At 62.9% G+C, this 24,588-nt stretch overlaps 2 protein-coding genes across 5 annotated transcripts in view; one reads left to right on the forward strand and one right to left on the reverse strand.

The window, feature by feature from the left end:
* Positions 1–22,853, reverse strand: part of INPP1 (inositol polyphosphate-1-phosphatase) — a 39,575-nt gene extending 16,722 nt beyond the window's left edge. Inside the window, exons 1-3 of one of the 4 annotated variants that reach the window (XM_084610594.1) lie at positions 22,837–22,853; positions 22,590–22,703; positions 7,693–7,857 (exon numbers count right to left, since the gene is read on the reverse strand). The gene's annotated coding sequence lies outside the window, so the exon portion shown is untranslated. Of the gene's footprint in view, positions 1–440; positions 642–7,692; positions 7,858–22,589; positions 22,809–22,836 lie in introns of those variants that run through there. The other 3 variants (XM_084610595.1, XM_084610593.1, XM_084610596.1) reach the window with 3 other exon arrangements.
* Positions 1,268–22,298, forward strand: GDF11 (growth differentiation factor 11). The gene is made up of 3 exons (XM_084610598.1): positions 1,268–1,772; positions 18,942–19,315; positions 21,851–22,298. The coding sequence occupies exons 1-3, from the start codon at positions 1,379–1,381 to the stop codon at positions 22,229–22,231; spliced, it is 1,149 nt and encodes a 382-aa protein (XP_084466724.1). The 5' UTR covers positions 1,268–1,378; the 3' UTR covers positions 22,232–22,298.
* Positions 22,854–24,588: the final 1,735 nt, after the last annotated feature.

Genomic DNA, 24,588 nt, shown 5'->3' on the forward strand with positions numbered 1-24,588 from the left:
CATCCCCCACACCCCCTCTTTCAATCTATCTATCCATCCCCACACACCCCCTCTACCAATCATCTATCTATCCATCCCCATACACCCCCCTCCATAAATCCCCTCTGTCTATCCCCACACACAGCCTCTATCTAATCTATCTCCCCCCACACCATCTGTCTATCTCCCCACACCCCCTCTATCTATCTATCTATCTATCTATCTATCTATCTATCTATCTATCTATCCCCACACCCCCTCTATCTAATCTATCTATCTATCTATCTATCTATCCCCCCCACACCATCTAATCTATCTATCCACCCCCCCCCCCATCTAGAGCAGGACAGGGAGACCTGGGGATTTTCACTGGATGATTCGCTACTTGCACTTGGCTCCCCTCCGCCTCGCATCGCCCCGGGCCTGTCCCCCGTGATAGCGGCTCCAGCGCCCCGTCTCACCTGGCCGGCTCTGCCCGCGGGCAGCGGAGCAAGGCGGGCGGCGGTCGCCGGCCCCCTGGCTGGAGCGGGAGGTGCCGGGACTTGTCTCGCAGGGCGGAGGGGGGATCGCTCGCGTCTCGTGCTTTGGGCACCGGTGCCGCGGCAGGGAACGGCCGGGCCACGTCCGGGTCCGGCCCCTCCGGAGCGGTGGGACCCGGGCAGGGAAGCAGCAGCTCCCAGGTGCCAGGCGAGAGGCTGCGCCGCACTGAGCGCCGGGCAGCGGAGGCGCCGGGGGCGAGACCTGGGCAGCGCCAGCCGGGGACAGGAGCCGGCAGGAGGCTTGGCACGGACCCCCCCCCCCCCGGCGATGGACGGGGACGCGGCGGCGGCGGGTGGGGGTCCGCAGCTGCCGGCTGGGGCCGGCCGGGGGGCTCAGCCGGGGCCGCTGGCTCTGACCCGGGGCAGACAAACGCTGCTTTGGGTTCGCCCCCCGGGCCATTTCACCCCGGGCTCTGGACCTGCCCCGGGGCGCGTTTATTTCGCCGCAAGCAGCAGCTCCTCCAAAACCCAGCCCTGCCGCGGCGGGCGGGGGGGTCCCTGGTTCTTTAAGGGGCGGCCGGGCCGCCCCCTCCCCCGGGCCGGGCGCGGAGCAAGTGGCGGAGCTGGGCCCCCCTCGCTCGCGGCTCGTTCCCCTCCGGTGACAGCCCTTTGGCCAGAGGATCTTTTGTTGCGTCCCCAGCCAATCAAGGCTTTTTACGACACAGTTCAGTTGGGATATAAAACCCCGAGTCTTTCTGGCTCCCCCCCCCCCGGCCAGCATCACTAGTTACCGGCTCCCACCCAGCCGGCCCCGGAGAACCTCTGCCCCCATCAACCCCCCCTCCCCAGGGCAGCCAGCCGCGGCCCGAGTCCCAAGTCCGCAGGCGGGGGGAGGCAGGAGGGGAGCCGTCCGTCCAGCCATGTCGGTGCGCAGGTCCCCGCTCTTCCTGTGCGCCCTGGCGCTGGCCGTGGCGCTGGCCCCGGGGGAGGTGGTGGAGAAAGGGGCCGGCGGCGGGCAGCGCCCCCCGGGGCCCGAGGCGGAGGAGCCGGGCTGTCCCGTCTGCCTGTGGCGGAAGCACAGCAAGGAGATGCGGCTGGAGAGCATCAAGTCGCAGATCCTGAGCAAGCTGCGGCTCAAGGAGGCGCCCAACATCAGCCGGGAGGTGGTGAACCAGCTGCTGCCCAAGGCGCCGCCGCTCCAGCAGCTCCTGGACTTGCACGACTTCCAGGGGGACGCCTTCCCGCAGGACGAGTACCTGGAGGAGGACGAGTACCACGCCACCACCGAGACTGTCATCAGCATGGCCCAGCAGAGTAGGTGGCTTCTTTGTTAACCAGCCGGGGCGGGGGGGAGCGAGAGGCGAACTTCATGGGGACCCCCCCGCCCCCGCTGGGCCGGAGCCCCCTTCCCCGCAGCCGGGTCCTCGCCGCCCAGGGGCCCGGCTACTTTGCGCCCTTTCCACGCTGCGGGCAGCGCGAGTTGCAGGGGGAAGCGCCCGGGGGTCCCTGCGCGGGGGGCGGCGTCGCAGGCGGGCTGGGCTCCGGGCTCCTGCCTGCTCCCCTTGACTAGCAGATCGGGGGGAGGGTGCAGCTCCCCTGAGGGGCTATTGGCTCCCACCCCCGGCCGGAGGAACCTGGTGCTGAGTCCTGGCGCCTGCAAAGTTCAGGGTCCCGCACCCCGCGAGCAGAGGCCGCTCGGGGCGTCCCGCGGGGCTGCGGGTCATTGTCTGCGGCCGAGCTCCGCAAACGCGGCTGCCGCTGGGGCCGGCTGCGAAAGTTTGGTCCGGTTCCGCCATTGGCCCCAAGTGAGCCAGGCCCTGGGAGCGCTGCCCCCCGCAATTCGCCAGGGGCTCCCCTCTGCCCAGCCTGGGCTCGGCAGAGGGGGTTTTCCCTGGCGGGGGTGCGGGCAGCTGGGCCGGGGCTCTGGGCATAGCCCAGCTTTGGCTCCTGGGAAGCAGATTGGGGGCAGGGGTTGCTCCAGTTGGCCAAGGGAGAAAGTTAGTTTGAAAGCATCCCGCAGAGGGCAGGGGCCTGACAGGAGGAGTTGGGGTCTCTGCTCCCCAGGATTGCAGGCAGGGCTCTCTCCCTCCTTCTGATGGGGGTTGGGGGCAGGAGCCCAGAGTGGGCAGCTGGAGCCAGGCTCTGAAGGTGGCACGTCAGGTCGCCACATCAGAGGCACTTGGCCCCCAGGCAAGGCCGCTCCAAGGTGTCCCAGGCCCAGCGTTGGCTGGCAAGCAGGAGATGCCCACCTGGGGCTCATGGGGGGAGATGGGGCAGGTGGTGCTGCCCCTGAGCCTCCTCCATGGGGGACTTCTGGCTGATTGGATGGGGGGCCCAGCGGAGCGGGCAGCCCCAAAGCAAGTGACCGGGACAGATCCCGACCCTGGCTTGGGAGGCGCTGATACGAACCGGCTGTGTGTAGCCCGCAGCGCGGACTCAGACAGGGCTAGCAGGGTCCTGGGCTCACTGGCCCAGCCAGTGAGGTGCTGCCCAGGCAGAAGCAAGGCTCAGCTGTGGCAATGAGGGCATCCCTGCTGGCAGGACATGCAGGCTGGGTGCCAATCCCGGCTCAGAGCGGGGTCGTCTAGGGTTAGCATAGGGGGCTGCAGGCCAGGACTCATAGGGTCTAATGCTGTTTCTGTCACTGACTTATGGTGTGAGCTTGTGCAAGTCACATTGCTGCCCGACACCTCAGTTTCCCCATCTGCGGGTCAGGAGTGAGGGGAAGCAGCAGAACTGAGTGGGGGGAGCCCAGGGCTGGGCTAGCAGGGGGCTGAAGGTCAGGAGTGAGGGGCACCAGCCAGGCGCGGTGAATGTGGGGAATACCATCAGCTCTTGACTAAACCGGCGCGTTTATTGCAGTGGAATAGTTCTGAGTCCAGCTGGGGTGAAAGGAGCCAGGCTGAGAGCCATGGGGGCCAAAGGCCTCTGTCCAATGAGCAGGTGGATGTTGGAGAGCGGCTGGGTGATGCCCGTGTGCCTGAGCGAGCCCTGCCCTGGTGCTCTGTCTCCTTGGCCTCCACGTTCAGCTGGGCTGGTGGGTTTTGCAGAGCTGGCCGGGGCCAGTGCAGGTGAACCACCTGGGGAGCAGCTGCTTTCTGAGATCTCACTGCTCTTGGCACCACCTGGGCCCTTGGCTGCAGCCTCTGCAGAGGCCGGGGTGTGAACGGGCCACAGGATTGAGCTCCCCAGCCTGCAGCTGGGGCCCGCTAGGGCAGAGGCGAGGCTGCTGCTGGCTGGGCTGACCTTGCCCTGGAGATGCCCAGGGACTCCAGTGTCACCCAGCCCCTCCCCAGCAGCAGAGACCCACAGCCTGATCCCAGGGGCTGGGCTGCCTCCAGGGCAGGGCAATAAATGGAACCTCCTTCCCTGAGGGGGCTGACGGATAGGCTGTGAGTGCTGTCACCACCAAGCCTGGGACAGGGCAGTGAACAGAGAGGACAGAACAGGGGAGTGCAAGCAGGGGGCAGGGCGTGGGGCCAGGAGGTAGGGTGTGCAAGGAGGGGCCTTCTCAGACAGGGAGCTGGTGGAGGGGGTTGCCCTGCGATGGCACAAATGCTGGATCACGTCTCTCAGAAAACAACCTGCCATGGGAAGCAAAGGGGGCTGGAGAATCTAGGCATGCTGAGGGGTTGGGGGAAGCAGGGGTGGTAAGATCTGTGGGGCTGCAGGATTAGTGACCGTGGGAGTTCAGCCCTCAAAAGGTCCACGTGTCCGTCCTCTCTGTGTCCAAACTCCCTGAGTTGCCAATGAGTTGCTGACCTCCCGGGTCTCCGCACTCCAGGGAATTTCACAGAGCACTAAGTGCCATCCCCAGAGCTCGGGGAACCAGGGACTGGCGTTCAGGCTTTGCCCACAGTGATCCTCCTTGTTAGCTCTGGTATGCGGTGGCTGCAAATCTCTTGGTCGGCCATACCCCCTCATCTCCACGCTGCAGCTGCTCCAGAGCCCAGTGAGTACTGGGGGGTGGGAGTCACCCACAGTGCAGTCTGTGTGGGGGTCTGGATAATGCAGCATAGCGGGAAGGGGTGCTTGGATACGGGACACTCTCTTCCAGATGAGACTTACCACCAAGCTCCTGGCCACCTGTGGTCTCTAAACTTCCCCTGGCATGCTGCCTCTGAGATTGAGGGTGCCAAGACGAAATCCCACCTCAGGAAATTACATTCTCCCTCCAGCTGAGCATATTCTGGGGTTTCCTTCACTCAGACCCACTGAGACTTCACCTCCTGTGTCTAGGTGCATGAGGCAACCCGTTTCCCCTGGCTGGCTCTGTGACTGATGTCTGACTCCATTGTGAGCTGTCTCCATGAGGGTGGTCTCCTTTCCAATCTTACTGCAATAGGCCGTTCTGTGTCCTCCGCACCTTCTCTTCCCTCCAGGTGGGATCCAATCTAATCCAATCCTTGCGATTGTGCCACAGGGTAGCCGGATGACATGGCCAAAGCACCGTCACCATCTCTAAGTACTGAGACGCGGGTCTTCTATGTTGGCTACACAATCTCTCCAGTTCATTCCCAAGATTCTTCTTAGACAACACTGGTGGAGTGCACCCAGCGTCCTGTTGTGTACTTGGACCCTCAGCCACCTTTTGGAGTGCTGGGAGAGCAGGAGCAGTAGTGCTGGGAGAGCAGGAGCATTGTATGATCTCATATTAGTGTGTAGATGGATCTTCTTCCTCTTCCAGATGTTTGACAAATGGGAGAATGATCCACAGGCTTTGCTGATTCTTGCCTTCGCTGTAGTGAGCTGCTGTTAGCAGATATTGTACTTCCAAGATAGACAAAGTCATCAACTCTTCCATACTCTTCTCCATCAATCGCACATCAGCTAGCATGGACAGCATTCTCTGGCTACACGGTCTTGGTTTTCCACATGCTGATACGAAGTCCCACTGGGGCAGCTTCTGCTTTTTTGCTCAGAAAGAATCTTTTCATTCCATCCAAGCTGGTATCCAGGATGACTATGTCATCTGCAAAATCCGACTCACGCAGCTTATCTCCAGCCCAAATGATACCAGCGGCCTGCAGCCGTCACTCTTCTCGTCACAGTCTGTGACCGTGCAGAAGAGAAGCCACCTCGCCTCACAGCAGTAACAATCTTTAACCATTCTGTGTCTCCGCTCTGTCCTGATGCAGATTAGCAATCTTTGCTGGGATTTCACAGCGTCTCCCGCTCGGCCTACACTACAGCCTTACGTCTGTATAAGTAAGTCACTCACCCCTGAGCGACGCAGTCCTGGGGCAGACAGCACTATGCCAGCAGGAGGGCTTCCCGCAGCACAGCTCCGGTCTCTCGGGGAGGTGGGGTTCCTCTGCTGACAGGAGAAGTTACCCTAGCAGCCCAGACCGCCTCTTCACCAAGCGTACCACTGTGCTGCCACAGTGCGGTATGTGTAGACAGGCCCGCAGGATCCTCCAGAGGGTTTATCGGGGTTTATCATGGAAGTTACACCCATCTTCTGCTGAGACGCTAAGCCACTCTCAGCATCTCCTCAAGGTGAAAATCTGCTCTGAACACAACTTTCCGGATCAAAATCCAGCCCGCTCTCCACCAGGAGCAATTTTCATCCTATTCAAAATGACCTTCTCCAGGTACAGACAGGAGGCCCCCCCACTCCAGCAGCCACAAATAAGCTGGTCCCCCGATGACACGTCTTCTCCCATCCATGGGACAGAGCTCCTTATCCCAAACCGTCCTGCACTCCCTGCACGTGGCATTCCCTGCCACCTCCTCTGCAACTCTTTACCGTCCAGCATCGATCTCAGCATCGCCTGGTGCTTTCCCGCTCTTCAATTGGTTTATGGCCTTAGTTACTTCCTCAAAGGTGATTGCTTCTAGTGACATAGGTAAGCCTGCTAGTTCTTCACATCTCTCGGTGTGTGACAGCGGTTCTGGCTGGTCGAGCACAGCCTGGAAAGGTTTCACCCAACGGAATCTCTGTGCTTCCTCTGGGGTTAAAATTGTACCATCTCGGACCTTCACAATGCCACAAAGGTTCGAGACTTGTGATGCCAGCTGTTTAGGTACTAGAAAAAAGGTTTTAGAATCCCTTCTCTCATGCACCTCCCCAGCTTCTCTCACTTGATTTTCCATCCATTCTCTCGTATCTCTCCTGGCTTTTCACTTCCTTCTCTTTGTCTGCAGGGTCTTGTTGCAGAAGAGCTCTCATCTTGTTGAATTATCTCCTTTCGTTCTTCCCTCTCTCCAGCAAGCCTCCATGTGTCTGGATGGAGCCGTTCTTGTTTCCGAGCTCTCCCCTCCACTTTAACCCTGGCTGCTTAAAAACGGCCATTGTTCTCCCTCCATCAATGTCTCTAACTCTTCAAATCAACGGCTAAGTAGCAGATTGAAAAATGCCTTTGCTGCTAGATCTACTAACTTCCTAGCATCATAGAGACCCTCTGTCTTGCGCTGCTTCACCTTTGTTAGTTCTAGGTCGATTGTCCCAATAACAAGATGGTGGACACTTCCAACATCAGCTCTTGTGTGCGCCCTGCAGACCCCCAATGACCCCTTGCACTGATCTGTTGTGCTGGGTTACTGGGATTGAGGCCCACCCCAAAGCGGGCTACATTGCAGGCAGAATAGTTATTGTGTCACTCCTGGGACTATCTCTGCAGTGTGTATTGGCACGGCAAACAGGTGAAGCTCATAGAGAACTGCCCTGAATTCCCTGACACTAAACCGATGGCAAACACATTCCGCTTCATCCCACACCGCGTGACAGGAGGAGCAACAGACACCGACTCATTGGGAGCCAAACCCGCCAAACTGAACGGATGCTGCAGCTGGGGCTTTCCGGATCGCTGCCGTGTCCTGGCTTTGCTATATAATACGAGGGCCGTCTCTCAATTAATTGTCTAATTGTCACAGCTAGCTATCTCCAGACAGCCCCTCCATCTGTCCATCCGTCCATCCATCCATCCATCCCCCCAGATATACATGCAGCTACCACAACTTCCTCTCTCCATTCATCCCCAGACAGCCCCCTCCTCTCCCTCTCAGACACACACACCGCACCTTATTCCCATTCTAATCAGGGCTTTGCTCCCTTCGAGCGCCCCCAGCCACAGCGTTGCTCCCAGACATACCGTCCCTGCATCCTGCTTTCTCCTGGCCTGGGACAGGCCCTGGCAGCCAGTCCTCGTGCCCCTGGCTCTGCGTGGTGATGCCCTTGGGTACGTGGGTGGCCTTTTGTACCTCGCTGGATGTAATCAGCTGGGACACTTACCAGCAGTCCTGGGACTCACTCTGCCTGGAACTCTCAGCCCCTGGGCCTGACCTTTCCTGGGGGCCACGTGTGGAGGGGTCTCCGTTCCGCTTGGCTGGGTGGGGTCCCGAACCCCTTTGCAAGTCTGGCTCCTTGGGAGCGGGTTGTTGAGGTGCTTGGAGTCAGCTGAGGGAGCAAGTGCCACAGAGCAGAGACAATCAGTCCCGTCCCCCCCGACAAGCCTTGGCCATGCTGCAGACAGAACTGGAGCTCTGGGTGAGGGCAGCATTCTCGGTAGGAACCTCTCCAGCTTGGATCCAGCCCTGGGGTGGGGGTGAGGTCAACCCAGGCAAACCAGAAGCAAAGAAACCAACCATGCCAGACACCAGGGACGGGTGGTACCTAGTCTCCCACTCTCCAGCTAGATGCGTGCAGGGGAATGGTGGAAAAGTGCAGCCTGCCTGTCCGGACTGGGCCGGATCCTGGGGTTGGAGCAGCGCCCCCTGGGGCAGCAAGAGGAGAAGGCACAGCAGGGACTTTTCAGTCATGCCTCCGGGTCCTCAAGTGGCTGCTCACACCTCATTCCCTAGTGGTTAGAGAGAGGTGGAGGTGGGAGCCAGGATACCCGGGCTCTGCTTTGCCACTGACTCACTGTGGGAACTTGGGCAAATCACATCCCAATCCATGCCTCAGTTTCCCCAGCAATGGAAAAGGCGACAATTCTTGCCATTAGTTGCATCCCTGCAGTATCCTGTCACCCATCTGTGGCCCAGGTCCCACTGCACTGGGCAAAGCCCAGACAGCCACCGCCCAAAGAAGCTTACAGTCGAGGTGTGATACTGATCTTGGCCCCAGCTGGGCTAATTAACTAATAGTGAATCTCCTATTTCCAGTGCTCTCTGGATTCTGCAAACTGCAGGGAGGTGGTCACTGGTGGGGCTCTAACCACTAGACACCACTGCCCTCCCAGAGCCAGGGAGAGAGCCCAGGAGTCCTGGCTCCCAGGCCCCCTGCTCTAACCCACTAGACTCCGCTCCCCTCCCAGAGCTGGGGATAGAACCCAGGAGTCCTGGCTCCCACCCCCCCTGCTCTAACTCACTAGGAAACACTGCCTGTCTTTATGCTCTCCCAGAGGGGTCCTACTGGACTCTGGTGCCTTCTCCCGGGGCTGATCCAGAGTCTGGGGCCCTTGACTTGATCCATCCTGAGCCCAGCATGCCCAGGATGCAATACACAAGTGCCCCTGCAGCCCTGGCCCTAGGATGAGCCCATGGGCCAGTGCAGCACATGGTGAAGTGCCAGTTACCCAGCCTCAGGGTTGGCTTTGGTGCTGGAGTGTCGGCTGGCAGTGAGGGTGGGCCGGGGCGTCTGGCCAGGCTGGAGGGGTGTGCAAAGGCCGAGCGGAAGGGGGGCTGAGGAATGGTTCCCTCCAGCAGCTCATGGACAAATTTCCTTCTTGAGCATTCATAGACTGGAGCGGCTTTGAAATTTTATTACCCATAAAATTGAGAACACGCCAGGGGCTTTGCTCCACACCCGTGTGAACGTTTGCTGCTCCCCACCCGTCCCCCCAGTCCCTTCACTTGCCCCCCGCAAATAAATACCAGAGCCCCGTCCCACCCCACCTGACTGCTGAGGGGGGAGAGAACCTAACCACCGTCCACCCTCAAACCCCTCACCCGTTTCAGTGGGGCCAAAAGCCCCATTAGGAGGGGCCGTCACAGGAGGAGAAGGACTGGCTTGTGGGATCCTAGGGCAGGTGACCCCCCCCCAACTCAAGCACCAACCCCCCCATGCGCTGTCTTCCAGCGTTATTATTATGAATTTCGCTTGGCAATTGCGGGTTGGTTTTTATGGTTCCTGAACAGAAGGAAAGGAAGGTTTTATAGGCTGTAGGGCCCATAAACCTCTCAGGTTCTCCTCACCCTCCCCACCCCGCCCCTCAGCACAGCCCCCCCCCCTTTTTTTTAACTGCACAAGAAACTAGGGAAGGTTAATTGGGTCCTAAAACCATTTATTGGCTACCCGTGACCCTGCTGACCTTTGGGGTGGGGGGAGGGGAAGTTAATGAAGGGAGATTAAGGGGGGGCACAGTGTGAAACCCAACAAATCTCACTCTCAAATCCCACCATTAGGGTGCCATGGAGCCCAGAGCAAATTAAAAAAGCTGAAGGCAGGCTGCAGGTCGGGAGTGAGGGGCACCGGCAGAGCTGGGGGGAGCCCAGGGCTGGGACAGCAGGGGCTGCGGGTCGGGAGTGAGGGGCACCGGCAGAGCTGGGGAAGGGGGGAGCCCAGGGCTGGGGGCGCAGGGGGCTGCGGGTCGGGAGTGAGGGGCACCGGCAGAGCTGCGGAAGGGGGGAGCCCAGGGCTGGGGGCGCAGGGGGCTGCGGGTCGGGAGTGAGGGGCACCGGCAGAGCTGCGGAAGGGGGGAGCCCAGGGGGCTGCGGGTCGGGAGTGAGGGGCACCGGCAGAGCTGCGGAAGGGGGGAGCCCAGGGCTGGGAGCACAGGGGGCTGCGGGTCGGGAGTGAGGGGCACCGGCAGAGCTGCGGAAGCGGGGAGCCCAGGGGGCTGCGGGTTGGGAGTGAGGGGCACCGGCAGAGCTGCGGAAGGGGGGAGCCCAGGGGGCTGCGGGTCGGGAGTGAGGGGCACCGGCAGAGCTGGGGGGAGCCCAGGGCTGGGAGCACAGGGGGCTGCGGGTCGGGAGTGAGGGGCACCGGCAGAGCTGCGGAAGGGGGGAGCCCAGGGGGCTGCGGGTCGGGAGTGAGGGGCACCGGCAGAGCTGCGGAAGGGGGGAGCCCAGGGGGCTGCGGGTCGGGAGTGAGGGGCACCGGCAGAGCTGTGGAAGGGGGGAGCCCAGGGCTGGGGGCGCAGGGGGCTGCGGGTCGGGAGTGAAGGGCACCGGCAGAGCTGGGGAAGGGGGGAGCCCAGGGGGCTGCGGGTCGGGAGTGAGGGGCACCGGCAGAGCTGGGGGATCCTAGCAATGGAAGAGAGGGAGGCTGAATCTCCTGGAAGAGCAGGATGGATGGATGGAGTGTGAGTCTCTGGGACTGGTGCTTACACAGCGCCTGTGGCTGCTGCTAGACCAGAAACATGAAGGGTGACAATTGTACCAGCAGCTCCCCAGCCCTGCCAAGCCCCCGCAGGGACCCGCCTCTTGGGGTGAGGGAGCTCTGGCCTGCTGGGGTTTGGCACCTCCAGGCCAGGACTGGGCTCCTCCCACTCCAGTTCACACAGGCTGCCTGAAGCTTCAGCACCAGCTGCCGGCCCTAGCGACCCGGGCCAGTGGCCAAGGGCTCAGTGCCCTGCGAGCAGGCCCACGCGATCCCTCTGCTGGGGGGTTGGCACCCAGGGGATTCAGGCTTACAGGCTGGAGCCAAGCGGGGCAGCGCCAGGCCTTGAAGTGGGAGCCAGGGCTAGTGGGCTTGGATCAGAGCTGCAGGGCTGGGAACCCCCAAATAGGCAGGCTGGGGGGCAGGCAGCGTCAGCCAAAGGCCCCTGAGCCACCTGGTGCCACTGGGCCATGAAGCTGCAGTGCCCAGGCCCAGTTCAGCCTAGAGCCACAGGTGAGCCTTGAGCGAAGCACAGAGCCCCATGCCAGCCCCGGCCTGGAGGAGTCAGAGCTGGGAACAAATAGCCCCTCACCCGCGCACACTCCACCAGTCCTCAGCTGCAGCCGGTGTCCGGGAAACTTTCTGCCCCGGTCGCCAGGGTGACAGGAATAGCATCTTGGCACCGAGGGCGGCCAGCGTGCCAAGAGTAGCCTTAGGGGGCACGGTGCCTTCCTCGGCAGCCGCTGCACGTGGTGGGCAGCATGGTGGGGAGCAGGGGTGGGAGTCGCCCTGGAGGGAGATCCCTGCCCCACACCCCAGGGGCTGATGATGCAGGAGTCCTGAAAAGGGTTAGTGGGGAGGCAGCTCAGGCACACACCTGCCTCTGGAGGCCAGGACTCGTCTGCCTCAGGCCACAAGTGACACAAGCTTCATGGTCTCACCAAGGGCTGCGGGTCGGGAGTGAGGGGCACCGGCAGAGCTGGGTGGGGGGAGCCCAGGGCTGGGAGCTCAGGGGGCTGCGGGTCAGGAGTGAGGGGCACCGGCAGAGCTGGGGAAGGGGGGAGCCCAGGGCTGGGAGCACAAGGGGCTGCGGGTCGGGAGTGAGGGGCACCGGCAGAGCTGGGTGGGGGGAGCCCAGGGCTGGGAGCGCAGGGGGCTGCGGGTCGGGAGTGAGGGGCACCGGCAGAGCTGGGGAAGGGGGGAGCCCAGGGCTGGGAGCACAAGGGGCTGCGGGTCAGGAGTGAGGGGCACCAGCAGAGCTGGGTGGGGGGAGCCCAGGGCTGGGAGCGCAGGGGGCTGCGGGTCGGGAGTGAGGGGCACCGGCAGAGCTGGGTGGGGGGAGCCCAGGGCTGGGAGCACAAGGGGCTGCGGGTCGGGAGTGAGGGGCACCGGCAGAGCTGGGTGGGGGGAGTCCAGGGCTGGGAGCGCAGGGGGCTGCGGGTCAGGAGTGAGGGGCACTGGCAGAGCTGGGTGGGGGGAGCCCAGGGCTGGGAGCGCAGGGGGCTGCAGGTCGGGAGTGAGGGGCACCGGCAGAGCTGGGGAAGGGGGGAGCCCAGGGCTGGGAGCGCAGGGGGCTGCAGGTCGGGAGTGAGGGGCACCGGCAGAGCTGGGGAAGGGGGGAGCCCAGGGCTGGGGGCGCAGGGGCTGCGGGTCAGGAGTGAGGGGCACCGGCAGAGCTGGGGAAGGGGGGAGCCCAGGGCTGGGAGCGCAGGGGGCTGCGGGTCGGGAGTGAGGGGCACCGGCAGAGCTGGGTGGGGGGGAGCCCAGGGCTGGGAGCGCAGGGGGCTGCGGGTCGGGAGTGAGGGGCACCGGCAGAGCTGGGGAAGGGGGGAGCCCAGGGCTGGGAGCGCAGGGGGCTGCGGGTCGGGAGTGAGGGGCACCGGCAGAGCTGGGTGGGGGGGAGCCCAGGGCTGGGAGCGCAGGGGGCTGCGGGTCGGGAGTGAGGGGCACCGGCAGAGCTAAACTTGCCTATATCTGCCATGCTTGGCCTGGCTCCCTCCTCTCCCAGATTGTCACCTCTCTGCCCACCCGCACCCCCACCTTTGCTCTGTGTCGGTCCCTGGTGCAGGGCTTGGGGGCTGCCCGCTGGCTGAGGGCCCCTGAGAGCTGTGGGTTGGTGGGGCCTGGCACAGCTCTGGGTACCGGTGTCCCACAATGATCACTGCAGCCGCCGCTCGCCAGGCCCCGGGGGCGCTGCAGAGTCCTAGGGCTCAGTGGCTGCAGAGGCTGGGCTCAGCCCCTGCCCGGGCCAGGGATGAGCACAGTGCCCGTCCGTCCTGCCTTTCCCCGAATACTGTGTGCTGCCCCTGAGGCTCGGAGACCTGCACCTGGACCTGGCATGGGGCCACACACCTGGCACCCCTGCCTGAGCCCAGCACCCAGCAGGGCCCTTCTTGGGTTGGGGGGGCAAGTGGAAGACACCCCCCCCGCATCTGCTGCAGTGCCCTGAGGATCCCCTTTGTCTCCCTCCCACCCTCCAGCCCCCGCATGGTGCCAGCCCCATCGTGGCCTCTCCACACTCTTCCTCAGATCAGCCAGAGGGAGGCGCTGCAGAGCGTAACTGGCCATGGCTCTGCCCCAGCAAGGCCAGGGGACTGGAAGGCAGAGAGCCGTGCTGTGGCTTTAAGAGCTGACAGGGAGGGGAAGGGGAAGGGGGCAGAGAGAGGAAAGTACTTTTATGGGCTGCTCCCAGGAGAGTGGGTTTAATAGGGGGCTTGTGCTCAGCAAATTGCTGGGAGGGGTTTGTTAGCAAAGCACCGCAAGGCCCCCCGGCCCCTGTCACTTTGGTTTATGGGAGCCCCTTGTGGGCGCGGGGGGCGGTGCGGAGACATTCCTGGCCCCCGGTTGGTGTCATGACCCCTATCTGTTAGTGGAGGCCTCGGTTCACAGCAAATGGCCCAGCGCTGCAGCTGGGTGCTATTAAACCTGACCGGTGCGTGTGCGGGGGGGGCACCGGGCGAGGACGGGGGAGAAATTCCCCGCTAAATTCAACCCAGATGTTTCCCCAAAAGGGAGGGTCAGAGCCAGCAGCACTTTCGGGGGATGGGTGTGCACAGGGTGTTGCATGTGTGCCAGAGAAAAAGTTGGGGGGCATCACCCCATCCTACCTAGCTCCCCCCATTCCCATCCCCAAACCAGCTCCCCCTATTCCTGCCCAGCAGCCAGCTCCCAACCCCCCTCTGACAGCGCCCACGGCACCTGGCCCCACTCTGACAGCCCCCACGGCAGGGGGCTCCCAACCCCCCTCTGACAGCGCCCACGGCACCTGGCCCCACTCTGACAGCCCCCACGGCAGGGGGCTCCCAACCCCCCTCTGACAGCGCCCACGGCACCTGGCCCCACTCTGACAGCCCCCACAGCAGGGGAATCCCGGACCCCTCTGACAGCGCCCACGGCACCTGGCCCCACTCTGACAGCCCCCACGGCAGGGGAATCCCGGACCCCTCTGACAGCGCCCACGGCACCTGGCCCCACTCTGACAGCCCCCACGGCAGGGGGCTCCCAACCCCCCTCTGACAGCGCCCACGGCACCTGGCCCCACTCTGACAGCGTCCACGGCAGGGGAATCCCGGACCCCTCTGACAGCGCCCACGGCACCTGGCCCCACTCTGACAGCGTCCACGGCAGGGGGTTCCCAACCCCCCTCTGACAGCGCCCACGGCACCTGGCCCCACTCTGACAGCGTCCACGGCAGGGGGTTCCCAACCCCCCTCTGACAGCGCCCACGGCACCTGGCCCCACTCTGACAGCGTCCACGGCAGAGGGCTCCCAACCCCCCTCTGACAGCGCCCAAGGCACCTGGCCCCACTCTGACAGCCCCCATGGCAGGGGAATCCCGGACCCCTCTGACAGCGCCCACGGCACCTGGCCCCACTCTGACAGCGTCCACGGCAGGGGGCTCCCAACCCCCCTCTGACAGCGCCCACGGCACCTGACCCCACTCTGACAGCCCCCATGGCAGGGGGCTCCCAACCCCCCTCTGACAGCGCCCAAGGCACCTGGCCCCACTCTGACAGCCCCCATGGCAGGGGGCTCCCAACCCCCCTCTGACAGCGCCCACGGCACCTGGCCCCACTCTGACAGCGTCCACGGCAGGGGAATCCCGGACCCCTCTGACAGCGCCCACGGCACCTGGCCCCACTCTGACAGCCCCCACGGCAGGGGAATCCCGGACCCCTCTGACAGCGCCCACGCACCTGGCCCCACTCTGACAGTGTCCATGGCAGGGGGCTCCCAACCCCCCTCTGACAGCGCCCACGGCACCTGGCCCCACTCTGACAGCGTCCACGGCAGGGGAATCCCGGACCCCTCTGACAGCGCCCACGGCACCTGGCCCCACTCTGACAGCCCCCACGGCAGGGGAATCCCGGACCCCTCTGACAGCGCCCACGCACCTGGCCCCACTCTGACAGTGTCCATGGCAGGGGGCTCCCAACCCTCCTCTGACAGCGCCCACGGCACCTGGCCCCACTCTGACAGTGTCCATGGCAGGGGAATCCCGGCCCCCCTCTGACAGTGTCCACGGCAGGGGGTTCCCGGCCCCCCTCTGACAGCGTCCACGGCAGAGGGCTCCCAACCCCCCTCTGACAGCGCCCAAGGCACCTGGCCCCACTCTGACAGCCCCCATGGCAGGGGAATCCCGGACCCCTCTGACAGCGCCCACGGCACCTGGCCCCACTCTGACAGCGTCCACGGCAGGGGGCTCCCAACCCCCCTCTGACAGCGCCCACGGCACCTGACCCCACTCTGACAGCCCCCATGGCAGGGGGCTCCCAACCCCCCTCTGACAGCGCCCAAGGCACCTGGCCCCACTCTGACAGCCCCCATGGCAGGGGGCTCCCAACCCCCCTCTGACAGCGCCCACGGCACCTGGCCCCACTCTGACAGCGTCCACGGCAGGGGAATCCCGGACCCCTCTGACAGCGCCCACGGCACCTGGCCCCACTCTGACAGCCCCCACGGCAGGGGAATCCCGGACCCCTCTGACAGCGCCCACGCACCTGGCCCCACTCTGACAGTGTCCATGGCAGGGGGCTCCCAACCCTCCTCTGACAGCGCCCACGGCACCTGGCCCCACTCTGACAGTGTCCATGGCAGGGGAATCCCGGCCCCCCTCTGACAGTGTCCACGGCAGGGGGTTCCCGGCCCCCCTCTGACAGTGTCCACGGCAGGGGGTTCCCGGCCCCCCTCTGACAGTGTCCATGGCAGGGGGTTCCCGGCCCCCCTCTGACAGTGTCCACGGCAGGGGAATCCTGCCCCCCCCCTCACAGCCCCCATGGCAGGGGGTTCCCGGCCCCCCTCTGACAGTGCCCACAGGAGGCTGGTGTTGGCAATTCAGCTAGGGCCATGCTGCCCTCTGCAGCTCTGTTCCCCCCTCTGAGCCAACAAAGCAGGGCGCTGCTCAGCAGAAGTCACCTCACAGCCCCATGTCACAGAAGGGGCACAGAGACAAGGCATGACTTGCCCTAAGGTCACATGACAAGTCAGCATCAGAACTAGGAGTAGAACTCAGGAGTCCGGGCTCCCGGTCCCCCCACCATCGCCCTTTTCTCTGGGCTCTGGCTGAGCACAGTCATCATTATATTTCCCAGCTCCAAGGGGAAAGACGAGGTTCTGTTAGAAATGGCTTGGCAGTCCTGGGCCTGCATGTGACCCTGGAGCAGAGCCAGGACTGGGGCTCGGGAGTTTTTTGGTGCCCTCCTAACCCCCAAGAATGTCCTGAGTGCCCCAGCTGAGGGCTGCCAAGGAGAGAACAAACAGAGCCAGCTAGCAGATGGGATTCTTTGCACAGGGCTCTTGCAGGGAGGCACAGAGCTGGTCTCCTTGGGAGAACCTGGCCGTCCCCCTGAGCGGTGCGCAATCAGGGGCAGGACCTGAGTTTTACATCTCATGCAGCACCGCATCGGGTCCTCAATTCCTCCTACCGCAGAGGGCAGCATGTCCCTAGTTTGGGGGGCTCCCATCCCAGCGCAGACCCAGCCTCAACACTGCTCAAGCTGGCAGGGCAGAAGCTCCCACACAGTCCTGGGGACGCAAAACCTCCATGGCATGGGGAGGGGCCTGCTTTTCCCCCGGGCTCATTGTTCTGCTCTGCTTGCAGCTAAGTGCTGCAGAATTGCCGAGTTCCTGGGATTTGGAGGCCCAGACGTGTGTTTGCTGCTCCCCACTCTGTCTGCTGTGCCAGTTCGGCTTGGATAAATGTTTCCCTTGGCAGATGCCAGCCTGTTCCTGGCAGCATTCCCCATCCCCCCTTCCCCGCCAATCTCCAGGGAAGGTGCACACTTGCCCTTGGTCACAAACAAGTTATGGGAGACGTGGTGAGCGCAGACGCCCTGGCTCCCAGCTTTGGGGCAGGGCTGAGTTCAGGGAGTTCACCCAGAGCCAGACATCCTGTCCAGGAGCCTTGCTGGTTCACGTCACCAGTGGTATGAGTTTCTTAGGACTCAGCACCCCTGCTAGTCCCATTGTAAGTGGGCAAACAGCACCCATACAAAGGAGGCAGCATGCTCCCCTGCTGGCACCCCCATTGTCCTTACACAAAGACGACTTGACTGGACCAAATATACCCCTCTCCCGCTCCCAGCTCCCATGGCCTGCCCCCTGGCCCTTTTCGGGGTCACCCAGGCAGTAGAAACCTGAAAATCAGTATAGGTTTGAAACACACCACCATTCCTGCAGATGCTGCAGAGGTGGAGGAGAGCTCAGCAGGGGGCGCTCTCCCCTGGCAATCAGAGCTGACCCCGATGCCCCAGTGTGGCGCTAGGGGGCACTGTTCTGCAGGCAGCAAGGGGGGGGTCAGCAGGGGGCGCTCTCCCCTGGCAGGCAGAGCTGGCCCCATTGCCCCAGCACAGCACTAGGGGGCACTGTGCCGCTGGTGGTGATATCTGGCAAGTGAGGCTCCGGGGAGAGGCCATGATTTTCGCAGGGCTCAGGGTGTTAATCTTGGCCTGGCACTTTCATCCTGCTGCCCCTCTAATTTTTCCTGGAGTTGCCGCTGGATGCAGGCTCTTCCCTCACCATCCTAACTCCTTGTGTAGCTTTGCTGGAGCGGTTACACAGCTGGCATGTTCCACCCCAGAGGTGGCAGCATTGCAGGGCCAGGTGGGATGATCCAAGCCTTCTCAGGTGGAGGAAGCTAGATCAGGGCAGGGGATTATTAGATTTTGGTGGAGGTGTTCTGGTAACAAAGAGGAGGGACTGCAAAATATGATCCTCAACACAAAGCTGGGGATAGAAACACAGAGTCCTGGGATCCCCAAATCGCCCCCCAAATTCACCCTGGATTGTCTGCTTTGAACCAGCCACATTCTGCCCCCCCACGCTATTGATCAGTGCCCAGCCTCACCCAGGCCTGGATTCACCCTAAACTCTGCCCACGTTTGAGGCCTCAGCCCCATAGTGCCGGGCTCCTGGGTTCCACACCCTGAGGACTCAGTGCTTAGTGTTGGAAACTGGAATCCAGGGATGACGCAGTGAGTCCTTGGTTTGGGGGTTTGTCCAGTTCTGTGGGGGAATTGCTCCCTTTGGGGTGCAGCTGAACTCCCCGAGATCAGACACGCAGGAAATGCTGGCTCCGGTTGTTCCTGACAGAGAGGCCGTCAGTTCCCTGGCTGTGCACTGTGAGGGTTGAGGGGGCTCAGGATTCCTGCTCCCCCCGAGCAGGGTTTGCTCAGGGGCTGCTTTTCTGACATAGGTGGAAAGCGGATCAGTGACAGGCAGCTTGGAAGCAATGCACCGTGGGCTGGTCCTGGCAAGGTTCCACCCTCCCGGCTCAGCACATGTGCCTCAATCCTGACCCATAGCCCCGCCCTGCTATGTCAGTCTGGGGAGCCATCCCCCGCTACCCACAGCTCTTCAGTGCCTCGGGAACTCCCCCCCCCCCGCCCACTATTCCAGCATTGGAACCCCCCGGCTCAGCCACTGCCCCTCAGTCCCGACCTGCAGCACCACGTTGATCCCTGCCTATGTAATATCCGCAGGGGGGTCACTAACACCTCACGGCATTGGGGTCAGAGGCCAGATGCAAGCCCTTAGTGCAGATACAGGGAAAATGACCTAATGACCTGTTACCCGGCCTTCACCTCCCAACGCTCTAGGAGGAGTTCCCAGTCAGCCCTTCGCTGGCGAGGCCCTGGCTGTGGCTCCTGGGGGCCGGGTAGTGGGTGTCCAGAGCCGGGAGGCAGCTCCACTCATATGTGCTTCCCCCCTCCCCCCCGCAGCGGACCCGGTGGTGCAGATAGAGGGGAACCCCCACTGCTGCTACTTCAGCTTCAGCCCCAAGATCATGTTCACCAAGGTGGTGAAGGCCCAGCTATGGGTGCACCTGCGGCCCGTGCAGCACGCCTCCACCGCCTACTTGCAGATCCTGCGCCTCAAGCCCGTCACCGAGCAGGGCAGCCGCCACATCCGCATCCGCTCCCTCAAGATCGACCTCCACTCCCGCCTCGGCCACTGGCAGAGCATCGACTTCAAGCACGTGCTGCAGAACTGGTTCAAGCAGCCGCAGAACAACTGGGGCATCGAGATCAACGCCTTCGACCCCAACGGCAACGACCTGGCCGTCACCTCCCTCGGCCCCGGAGCAGAAGGGCTGGTAAGTGAATACGCAGGGGTGGGGACCAGCCCGGCCCCGCACAGGGCTCTGCTGGCCTTGGCAGGGGTGACTGGGAGCTCTCCACTGAGTCAGTGCTGAGCCCAATGTCCCAGTGCAAGGCGGGGGGCTCAGAAGGGGGCGCCACGCCGCAGGGAGCAGAGCGGGGGGCTCAGAAGGGGGCGCCACGCCACAGGGAGCAGGGGGCTCAGAAGGGGGCGCCACGCCGCAGGGAGCGGGGCAGGGGGCTCAGAAGGGGGCGCCACGCCGCAGGGAGCGGGGCAGGGGGCTCAGAAGGGGGCGCCACGCCGCAGGGAGCGGGGCGGGGGGCTCAGAAGGGGGCGCCACGCCGCAGGGAGCGGGGCGGGGGGCTCAGAAGGGGGCGCCACGCTGCAGGGAGCGGGGCGGGGGGGCTCAGAAGGGGGCGCCACGCCGCAGGGGGCGGGGCGGGGGGCTCAGAAGGGGGCACCACGCTGCAGGGGGCGGGGGGCTCAGAAGGGGGCACCACGCCGCAGGGAGCGGGGCGGGGGGCTCAGAAGGGGGCACCACGCCGCAGGGGGCGGGGGGCTCAGAAGGGGGCGCCACGCCGCAGGGAGCGGGGCGGGGGGCTCAGAAGGGGGCGCCACGCCGCAGGGGGCGGGGCGGGGGGCTCAGAAGGGGGCGCCATGCCGCAGGGAGCGGGGGGCTCAGAAGGGGGTGCCACGCCGCAGGGAGCGGGGCGGGGGGCTCAGAAGGGGGCGCCACGCCGCAGGGAGCTCAGAAGGGGGCACCACGCCGCAGGGAGCGGGGCGGGGGGCTCAGAAGGGGGCGCCACGCCGCAGGGAGCGGGGCGGGGGGCTCAGAAGGGGTCACTCTCCTTTCAAAGTCAGTGCTGACCACAGTGCACCCCACCCTTGGGCTCTCCTCAGCACAGATCGTAACACAGCACAAAATTCTGCTCCATTTTCATATAATGGGTGAACTCTGCTTAGGAGAGACCCAGAATACTGGCACCAAGATGGCAATGGGGGCTGCGGGTCGGGAGTGAGGGGCACTGGCAGAGCTGGGGGGCTGAGGTGGGGGGGCCCAGGGCTGGGATAGCAGGGGGCTGCGGGTCGGGAGTGAGGGGCACTGGCAGAGCTGGGGGGCTGAGGTGGGGGGGCCCAGGGCTGGGATAGCAGGGGCTCTGGGTCTGGTTTAGTACTGTGTACCCCAGAATGGCTGAAGCTCGATGGCTCAAGGAAGGCACAGACCCGTTACCCTCTGGGTTCATTATGCTCTCCCCATGAAGGGGGATTTCTGCCGGAGCCCCGGGGAGCCAGGCTGATGCGGAGGGTGTGGTCTAGCCCCTTCTGATTCCCAGCCACCCCAGAGCCTCTTTCCTCGCCATCAAGCTCCCCAGCAGCAGGCCTGGAATGGAGGCCACTGTGCTGCAGGCCCAAGGATGGCTGCTGATGGGGACGCTTCTTCCCGTCAGTTTCACCTGCCAGCCTCAGCCTCTGCCTGTTCCTGGGCAGAAGGGAGAGGGGTTGTCTTCTTCTGCCCAGGCCCACAGCTGCCTTCCCGCGGGAGCTGCATTGTGTCACCTCTCAGACAATCTGTCTGTGCACCCAGTGAGGAGATGGCTGGCTCCTGCCCAAGCCTGTCCTGTCTCTGAGTCCCCGGGCCAGCAGTAGCTGATGGGTCAGACTTTCCTAGTCTTCTAGCTGTCCTGCTGACAAGATTTATGGCTCCCCAGATTCAAATCATGCTGGAGCCCAGTGCAGGACGAGGCTGAACACTGGGGAGGAGGGAGGGACCCACTCAGCCTAGTGACACAGAGCTCAGCCCAGATCACGGCCTGCATTGCCTGGCACCCAGCTACAGGGTGAACCTCTCCCCACACTTCATCAGGGCCGGCAGAGGGCAGATGAGGCTGGATTAGTAGACGAAATCAAGGGATTGGCTAGAGATGGATGGCTGGGTGGACAGGTAGCTAAGGAAGGATGACGGATACAGAAGGGTGGCTAGGTGGACGGAGGCTCGGGCTGGGGTGGACAGGGATGGCTGGGTGGACAGGTAGCTAGGGAAGGATGACAGATACAGAAGGGTGGCTAGGTGGACGGAGGCTCGGGCTGGGGTGGACAGGGATGGCTGGGTGGGCAGGTAGCTAGGGAAGGATGATGGATACAGAAGGGTGGCTAGGTGGACGGAGGTTCGGGCTGGGGTGGACAGGGATGGCTGGGTGGACAGGTAGCTAGGGAAGGATGATGGATACAGAAGGGTGGCTAGGTGGATGGAGGCTCGGGCTGGGGTGGACAGGGATGGCTGGGTGGGCAGGTAGCTAGGGAAGGATGATGGATACAGAAGGGTGGCTAGGTGGACGGAGGCTGGGCTGGGGTGGACAGGGATGGCTGGGTGGGCAGGTAGCTGGGGAAGGATGGGTAGGCAGAGGGATGGGAGGTTACGGCTGGTTGGTTAGGGGAGCTGGTAAGATGGCTCTCTGCAGCATGCTCCCCTCCCCAAAGGCTGGCCCTAGCTGCCCCGGGGACGAGGCTCAGCTATCTGCTCTCCCCCCAGCACCCCTTCATGGAGCTCCGCGTCCTGGAGAACAACAAGCGCTCACGGCGCAACCTGGGGCTGGACTGCGACGAGCACTCCGCCGAGTCCCGGTGCTGCCGGTACCCGCTGACTGTCGACTTCGAGGCCTTCGGCTGGGACTGGATTATTGCCCCCAAGCGGTACAAAGCCAACTACTGCTCAGGCCAGTGCGAGTACATGTTCATGCAGAAGTACCCGCACACCCACCTGGTGCAACAAGCCAACCCCCGGGGCTCGGCCGGGCCCTGCTGCACCCCTACCAAGATGTCCCCCATCAACATGCTTTACTTCAATGACAAACAGCAGATTATCTACGGCAAGATCCCGGGCATGGTGGTCGACAGATGCGGCTGCTCTTAAAACCCAGCTGGTACTCCCCCAGCCCCGCTCCCGTGCTCCCGGCCAACCAGCAAGAGTCATCGTTGCTTCCCCCCTTTTTTTTATACATATAAAAAGAACAAACATTAAAATTCTTTTGTGAATGTCGGGGGAAGGGGGGAGAGACAGAACCCCCCCAAGAAAAACGAACAGAACCCAAACTCTCCCGCGCTTCGCCATGCACTGTGCAATAAGCAAACGTCCCTACCTGGGGAGGGCCAGCTGGGTACCGCTTTTCTCCCAAGGCAAGTCTGCAAAGGCATTATCCCCCGCCCCCTCAACCCACCCTGTCATCGGCATCAGCAACCAGCTGTGGCTCAGTCAGAGAGGTGTCTCTTACCGGGGTTTGGTTCTTGGAGGACTAGCCGATCCCTGGGCGGCCTGGGAGCGAAATGGTTAACGCCGAGACGGCAGGACAGCGACTCTTCAACCGTTTACAAGCCGTGGAAGCTTTCTATGTGTTTAAGTTAAAAACAGAAAATCAAAACAATTGCCTGGAGCTGGAGCTCACAGAAACACACAGGATATTTTGTACGGCGCGAGAGACGAACTGAAGAACAAAGCGGCCTGGTAAAAAGGAAAGATACCCTGGATCACTGGCCTTTTCTTTCCAGCAGTTTTGTTTTCGGGGGGGGGGGGGAGGACGGGAGGGGGAATTTCAGCTGCCTGCCCTTTGAGAGAGAGAATTCCCCTGGCAGGTCTCCAAAGAAAGGATCGCTTGGCTCCCCGGACCCAGCCAGCGTGTGCTGCGGAGAGCTAGGAGGGGCCGGGCCGGGGGCTGCATTGCTAATGTTGGAAAGTCTGATCCTGCTGGCCCAGCACAGGTTAAACTCCCTGATCTGAGCCCACCGCCCTGGCCCAGAGCAGGTGCCGTGAGCCCAGATTATGGTCAGGCTCTCTGATCTCATTGTTCCTTGTCAATCTGCTCCAGTCCATTCACCCCAATCCCATCACCCCTCAACACCCCAACCCCTGACACCCCCTGTGCATCCCAACCCCCCATTACTCCTGCATACCCCAAGCCCCCCATCCCATCATCCATAATGCACCCCTTGTGCACCCTGAATGCGCCCATCCTGGCATCCCAGCACACCTTGAACTCCCCACCACCCCACCTCAGCCAAATCTTTCCATCCTGGCACCCTGGCACACCCCTCCCGCCATCCCCTGTGCACCCCAGCACACCCCTCCCGCCATCCCCTGCGCACCCCAACTCCCTGATCCCATTGCACTGCTAGAGATGGGCTGGTAGGCACGACAGGCTCCAGCTCCTGTCTGGGCCCAGCTTTGATCCTAATACGGAGGGCACGGGGGGGGGGGGAGCAGTGTCCCTGGGAGTTTTTGCCTGCGAGAGGACTGCAGGAGCAGGTGACGGAGTCCAGCAAGTCCCCTGCAGCCCCACTCCCACAGGGTGCTTGCGCTAGAAAGCTGGCCGCACAGAGGCCCAGCCTGGGAGGAGACGGCTTCCCACGGTAACTTATTTATTTATTAATTATTCTCCTTGTGAGAACTCACAATTTGCCTGGCTACTGCACTAGAAAAACGTGTGGCCTCCCACCTCACCTAGACAGAGCCGTGTGAATGGCTGTGGTTTTTAATGCACTTACATAAACCCTTTTCTTGCTGTCTTCGGAATCACCAAATAACCCCCTGCCCCATGCTAGGTCTGAGATTCCGGCCTAGACCCCTCAGCCCACCTGTAATGGGGCTTCCCAGACTGCCTGGATTAGCAACAGACTGAGACCCCACTAACATAGGCAGAGGAAAGCCAGATGATCTGTCCCAAGCAGGTGCGTGAGGGATGGGAATCCTGGCTCCTGGAGGCTCCATTTGCATTCCCAGCTGGGTGGAGGCCAGACCAGGAGCAGTCTCTCTGACTGTGGAAGAGTCTCTCAAGGGGCAGTTGTGGAAACACCGTTCCCTAGGCTGTGTAGACAAAGCATTAGGAATGGACTGGAGGGAACCATCCGGCCCTGGCCGTATGGGCTGTGGACCAGGTGGGATCCAACTGAGCTGGTTGGATGGACTAGGCAGGATCTCTCAGGGCTTTTCCATCACTGAGCTCTGTGAAGGGAGTCACAGAGATGAACATGGCTCCATGGGCTTCCATGATGAAGCCCAAGGGGCTGTGGTGCATAAGCTCTTATCCCTGCTGTCCCAGCGCTCTGGCAAGAGAGGTCACTGGGCTGCTGCAGCTGGACTACAATTCCTGCCATTTGCTGGGTTCAGTCCAGGCCCCAGCCTTTGTGGTGGTCTCGGTCCCAAGAAGCCACAGGAGCCAGGCAGGCAGCAGTGCTCAGTGTAGGCGGCTCAGTGCTCTGGACCGAGGGTGTGCTAGG

The sequence above is a fragment of the Lepidochelys olivacea genome, assembly GCF_965140295.1.
Source record: "Lepidochelys olivacea isolate rLepOli2 genome assembly, chromosome: 20".
In the NCBI taxonomy this organism is placed as follows: domain Eukaryota; kingdom Metazoa; phylum Chordata; order Testudines; family Cheloniidae; genus Lepidochelys; species Lepidochelys olivacea.

Excerpts from the sequence above, each read along its gene's own strand:
- GDF11 (XM_084610598.1), top strand. The coding sequence starts at position 1,379 with ATGTCGGTGCGCAGGTCCCCGCTCTTCCTGTGCGCCCTGGCGCTGGCC. Across the intron at positions 1,773-18,941 it reads CATCAGCATGGCCCAGCAGA|CGGACCCGGTGGTGCAGATA; the intron begins GTAGGTGGCTTC and ends TCCCCCCCGCAG. Across the intron at positions 19,316-21,850 it reads GCCCCGGAGCAGAAGGGCTG|CACCCCTTCATGGAGCTCCG; the intron begins GTAAGTGAATAC and ends CTCTCCCCCCAG.